Raw genomic sequence first — 6571 nt, 5'->3', positions numbered from 1 at the left:
GTAGAAGAGTTGTGAAAGCACAGTCAATTGCAGATCATTCCATGCCTTCTTTTGAAGGGTTGAAGCAGCTCTTTATCATTGTACAAGGGTTAATGAGCGACAAGATTAGGTTGTAGAATGGTTAAATTAGAATACAACAAAAATTAGATACTTTTAACTAATCTTATTCATAGTTATATACATAAGAAAGAGCACTAAGGGAAAGAAAAAAGAAAGGCGATGCCTACCATTAACCTAGATATTCACACAAATGAGGTCAAGGAAGAGGTGCAAAGGTAGGAGATAGAAAAAGAGGCGAAGAAGGTACAGGATAAAAGAGACCAATCAATTGTCATTGTATGTACAGAATAGGTGGTCCAAAAAATAGGAAACATATCACTCCCATCTTTTGCAATTGTATAAATTTTTGATAAATAAGGTTTGAAAGAAGGGTGCAGAAGAATAAGAAAATATTTTGCTGGATATCTCACCATTCTATGAGGAAAGAGACACAAGACAATAAATCTATGCTTATATTGATCCCATCTGCCTGATTAAGGAGGAGCAATTGTCAAGTCTTAGACTTCAAAGAAAAGGAAACAGAAGTGGGTAGAGAAAACACAGTGAAATTCTAGCTGTGGAATACTCCAACTGTTTTGTTAGATTGTAAGGTAAGAAATATTTTACTTCATTTAAAAATATGAGTTCCTAAATGTTCTTTACATTAAACTTTAATTCTTATTTTTGCACCACTCTTTATATTTTAAATTTAGGGGGTGGATCTCACCTGTGTTGAAGAATTCATGATATCAGTACTGCAAAATATCAATCTCTGCGTGCACAAGGCTAAAGATGAAAAATCGTCCAATTGGTTTTGATTAAGCACTCCTGTATGCATTAGAGAGGAAAATTTTCCAAAATTATAGGCAGATGCAGAACTCATATTTTTCAATGAACTGAAATAAAGTTTATTAGATAACATGTGAGATCTCACTTTCTACAAAAGCCATGATGTTGTATGACACTGGCCCATCCTGCACCTCAACGCAAATCATGCAAAAAATGAGCTAATTTTGTAAGTGCACGCTTATAGTGTTTAAGCAATCAAAGTTATTTAATTACTGTCGTGGACTTTTACCCTCCAAGTCTTCTTGAAAGTGGAGTCTCATCATAGATGGGTCCCAAGTCTTTAGTAAGATAATCCATTTGATATTTTAATAAAATTTAAATATTTCTTGCACAAAAAATCTGATGATTTTCTGTGCCTTATTTGTAGTGGCAACTATGTAGTGTCGGCTATATAGCACATAAATAAAAAAAGTTTTAAAAGTACACCAGATCACATGCAATTCTACAGAGACAGTTTAGGTATAAATTTATGTTACAACAACGAGATACATTGGTCCATTTATTATTCTGATGTAAATAAACTCACATTACATTACTACTGATCTTGCATATGTTGTGTCATACCACTTGCATTGCAGTTTGTGTGATATCTCTAAAAATGCATTATATTATATTATGACTGTTGTATTATATCTTTAATAGGTCGAGCACTTTTTTAAAGTTTGTCACGGTTAACATCGGTTTAAACAAGGTTCATATTAGAACCATATTCCAACAGCCGTATAAAAAAAAAAACATGCTGTCTCCAGCGCCCCTCTATTTATAAAGGCATATTTCTCAACTTTAAAGAACTGGAAATATTCTAAATTAATAAACTTTACAAAGTGTAACAGAGTGATTAAAGTTTGAAACCCTTAATCATTACGCAAAAATTTAAATGCCTGGTGTTATGAAAGAGCTTTTAGCTTTCATTCCTCTAATCATATTAAATGAAATTGGTTAAATTTGAACAATGTACTTCCATCCTAATTTGGTTGTCCAGCGCCTCGCAGATGCACTCCTCTTTATTTAACTAATTATAAAACGGGAAGTCAATTACTGTAATCAGATTCATGGGCGAAAGTATCATGCTTATTAAATGTCGACCCCTTGTATGAAGGAAAAAAAGGCATAAATTACAATATAATTACATTCATCATATTCCTTAACATAATTTCCAAAAGCTTTCAGCTCTTACCTCTTTCAATGAAGGAATAATAAGAGATGACAATGTAGGAGAGGCTGCTGCAGCAGAAGCCTGTGCACTTCCATCACCATCACTGTGCCGTAATTTTGAAGATGCTTTTTGAACATCTGAGATTTCAGAAGGATCTCTGCATTAAAATAATAATAATAAGTGCACGATAAACAGAATTTCAATAAATCTAACTCATGATTGAAAAAATATAATAAGCTTAAGGTTAAAGAAAATAAAATAATAGCTGTTACCATGTACCATTTAACTATTACATACTTGAAAGATTTGGCTACAGGCCGAGAACTTCCCTTTTTTACACCTGCTTGCAATGCAGCCTTTGCCTAAAATTTGCGACAAGAAAATCAAGGCTGTCAAAACTAGAAAGAAAGAAACATGAGATCAGGAACAAAAACTACTAAATTTATATAGAGTCGCTTAGTAGGAGAACCTCCGCAAGGTTAGTTGCACTATCTTCAGGTGGGGCAGCTGAAGTTTTCTCTTGGATTCCCAATCTAGATTTTGAACTCTGAGACGTGTCTGCTTCATCATGTTGACTGCGAAGAACAACTGTGCCACTGCTAGAAACTTCCTCAAAAGAACCATGTCTGCTCATAGGCTAACAAAGGAGAATTCTTAGGGGTCAGTAAATGTCTTTCCATCCTCCAAATGAAATTCTAAAAGTTCAAATAAAATTCCATGAACATAAAAGAACTGTAGACCTTGGAGCTCAAACGGTTCAGTGCTGAATGTATCAAACTTGCTCTTGGATTTCGGATCACAACAGTTCCAGACCCGTCTTGATAAACCTATAAGCATGAAACATTGGTCGGATTGAAGACATAAGAGGAGTAACAAGATTATCAAGCAAGAAAAATTACATCTTCAGTAGTCATTTCCTGTCTTTCAACTTTTAGTTCTTCATCCTTAAGGAATGAATTCTCTGAGTTTTGCTCATTAAATGAACTTATTGATGATGGAAACTTTTGTTTCTCTTTATCCACAGCCTTTTGTGAGAGGTGGGAAGCAATTTGAACCTCAGATCTCTTCTCTCTGACCGGGGATTCCTGGAATGATTTTACAGCACTGCGAACAGTCCCTGTACCCACTTGTGAATCCCAGTCAATGCTCTTTGACGCTCTCCATTGACTGCCCAAAAAAACAGATTGGGTTATGAAAAACTGAACGGTTTAATTAAAAAAAACTTACATAGATTAAAATTTGAATGCCTTTGTTGTGCATTTTCGTCTCTTGAATCTCTGACTGCTTTGACAGTGCCTGTTCCTGTACCCTGTAATACATCCTTGCTAGAATCTCCACCAATGTTCTTTGAAACTTTCACGTGACTGTAACACAATAAAAAAAGATAATTAAAAGTTGAAAAATTTAACAGATGGAAATTACACTATGACAAATAATAGCATACCTTGATCTTATTGTTTCATCTCTTGAATCTCTGACCGCCTTGAGAGTGCCAGTTCCTTCATCATATTGAACGGGGCCATTCTTTTGAGTTCCCAACTTGCCTTTCAGGGGGAACTTTGGCCGTTCTCTATCATGTTAAAGAAGTACAAAAAGCACACACTAACTAATGTACATCCATGGATTAATTGGTGATTATTAATCAAAGGGGTAAGAAATTAAAAGCTTTATTGACCTTATTCTTTCAAGAAGCTTGGGGCTTTTTCGAGCACTCCTGATGAATCGGTGTTTCAGTAGTTCCTTAGCACTTGGCCTCTGAGATAACAATGCAAGTACAGTTTTCATAATATACATGCAGAAGGCTAGAAAACAGAATACTAAATAAAATATTGCAACAAGCAGCTACTGTTCTTCGATAAAAGATCTATGTAGACAGATTTGAGAAAAAAATTGTACGAAGGATTTGAGAAAAGGCTTAAAGATTTTGCAGTAAAAGATTAGCAAAGATATGGTGATATCAGAGGAATGATTTGGAGAACTGATTAGGAAATACATAACATAAATGGAGATGGCTTAGGAGAGAGTATAGAGTATAGATTCACAATTTTGAGGCAGCAGGATCTATTTGAACACTAAACCGTATGACAGCAAATGAGGGCTCAGAAGTTTTAACTGCTGATTTCAGTATGCTTGTTCAGCAGTAGAACAAACAAATTAGGCAAGCGAAATTTTCCTGGAAGCAAAGAGCAGGCAAGGCAGAGAAGTTCAGAATTTCAGCATGTTTAGCAAACATAATTTCAGCAGATAAGTACTAGTCCTCTGCATGGAATATCACAAGGACACAAAAAAGCTTCCTGAGTTTCAACACAGAAACATGCAACTTCAGCAGCACAGGTTCTTATTATGCAAAGTTCAGTGAACAAACGGCAGAGTGATGTTTCAATCCATTAATCAAATGAAATTAAAGAATTGTTTGGCTCTAGTACCACTCGATACAAATTAGGCCACAAGAAAGGGAAGAATCAACATCCACTGAGAAGAGAGAAGAGACGATGAGAGAGAAAGAGAGATGGGAGAGGGGGGGGTGAGCTAGAGAAGTTAAAATTTGCTAGCAATTGTAGTAATATTTATATAATTGTGATTCTCTTGCAAACTGAAAAAACAAAATGACAAGTTAACATTAAATAATAATCAAAATATGAATCTTTTATAAAGCATAAGGCCTTCATAAAAAATCATCTAAATAAAACAACATTCGATTACAACTTTATCATATGAATAATCCTAATAATAGTAATAAGACAAGTGGCATTCAAATATGGCAGATTCAAAACAATTAGGTGATAACATATTATAAGACGGAGTTCTGCAACAATAGGTTATATGTCATGCACTGGAAGTTGCAGATTTAAGTATAATTTCCTCAATTTGAGAGCTATCTGAAAAATAGGTTCCCTTTATTCCATAATAATCTAAAGGAAAGCAATATAATTAAAAAATTTAACTATAAAATCAATTTCTAAATATGAAGCACAAATACTTCAAAATGTATTTCATGCTTGTGTCAAACATGTATCAAAAAAGACATGCTTCCAACATGCCTTGACATGTAACCAATACGCCTAAAATTCGTGACGATATTTGTTATCAAAATTAGAGTCCAACCACAGGAGACACAAAGAACATATTATAAGCAATTTTTTGTTAAGAATTTTGGAGTTAAGAACAAAGTCAAACCTCCAACATGTTGGGCATGTCCAGTGTGACTATAAAATCCAATTTCAACTCTCACTAGTTTATTCGAGTTCAGGTTTATTCTCTCTTGCATGTTCCTATATTTCCTACTCATGTCATCTTTTCCATCTCGATCGTCTTCCATCTCAATGACGCTTCAAATGTTGCTCCTTCATTGAACCGTTTCTGTCAAGCCTATACCAATGTTATTCCTCTGTCATTTCCCACACCACTTAAGTATTTCATCTATATAACTCAGTTGAAGATCTTTCTTTAGCTAAACAATTCTTTGCATGTTTCAATTTTTTTGTTTAGGTTTGGATTTAAGTTATCGCCCCTAGCCCTGATTTCAAATATATACTTCTTTTACGACTATTTTTTTTCATCTCCAATAGTGATTCATTTATCTCTTCTATCTATCAAATCTACATATTTTAGGTGTTCTCCAAAAAATATTTTCAATGTTTTTTTTTTTTCAATAACACATTTTATAGTAATAATTTATAAAAAGAAAATATTATCTCTATAGTGAGTCTGTGTCCTGCTTTTTACAATTTAGCATCTAACATCTATATGTCGGCACTAAAAAGAAGAAAGTTAAAAGAAAGTTTGGGGGGTCGCCCGTAAGAAACTGTCGGTCGCCGGAATCGAAATCCCGTCGCCCGCCTCGAAAGGACGTTTTAATTTACGTATATATATGTATATAATTTTAGAAAAATATGAAATCAAACTGACCTCATATTTTTCATAGTTTAAATGAAAGAGCACTCTACCTCAAATCTTGTATCTACCCCGAGGGATAAACACAAGACTTGAGGGTGAGGTTCGATCTAAATAAACTAAGAAAACATATGACATCCGTTTGAGTCTGCGAAACCGTTTTATTTGCCGACAAGTTCCCCTATTTAAAATAAATAATTAAATAGGGTTTATTTTAAGCTGGGTTCGGAAAAGCTTCCTATAAGGGCAAACCCCTATAGTTAATTACATCTTAAATGATCTAGGTCACCTAAAAAAACTCTCGATAAAAATCAGGGAATAATGTCTTCAAAGAAGTAAAAAATGATAGGACTTTACAACGAAATCGGACAAAGAGGTGTGAAGGGGGAAAAACTCAAATCTGGAACATTGTTAAGGAATCCAAATGAAGAGAAACTAGGGGAAGCCACAGATCCTGAGGCAAACCTCAGTAGGTTCCCAGTCTATCCTATGGTTTGACTTCAACTTTAAGAAGACATTATTAAAGTGTTTCATCCTGCCAATTTTATTTAATTAGGACTTATATTTGCGTGACAGGGTCACACAAATTGCCTAGAAAATATGAGGGTTTACGTCGTATCGGACAACAACCTC

The 6571-nt window shown here is 34.4% G+C and overlaps 1 protein-coding gene across 1 annotated transcript in view; it reads right to left on the bottom strand.

Moving 5' to 3' along the window:
- Positions 1–2119: 2119 nt before the first annotated feature.
- LOC110023374 (serine/threonine-protein kinase 26-like) overlaps positions 2120–6571 on the bottom strand; it is a 20792-nt gene continuing 16340 nt past the window's right edge. The window contains exons 11-18 of the mRNA XM_020722763.1: positions 3720–3799; positions 3489–3614; positions 3292–3408; positions 2944–3211; positions 2785–2871; positions 2514–2681; positions 2324–2406; positions 2120–2201 (exon numbers count right to left, since the gene is read on the bottom strand). Of these exons, the coding sequence (XP_020578422.1) occupies position 2201; positions 2324–2406; positions 2514–2681; positions 2785–2871; positions 2944–3211; positions 3292–3408; positions 3489–3614; positions 3720–3799 (930 nt within the window). The 3' untranslated portion in view covers positions 2120–2200. The remainder of the gene's footprint in view (positions 2202–2323; positions 2407–2513; positions 2682–2784; positions 2872–2943; positions 3212–3291; positions 3409–3488; positions 3615–3719; positions 3800–6571) is intronic.

This window comes from Phalaenopsis equestris, unplaced genomic scaffold (genome assembly GCF_001263595.1).
Source record: "Phalaenopsis equestris unplaced genomic scaffold, ASM126359v1 Scaffold000224, whole genome shotgun sequence".
NCBI lineage: Eukaryota > Viridiplantae > Streptophyta > Magnoliopsida > Asparagales > Orchidaceae > Phalaenopsis > Phalaenopsis equestris.
Note: the sequence above shows the minus strand (reverse complement) of the source record. Positions and strands in the feature narration are given on the sequence as shown.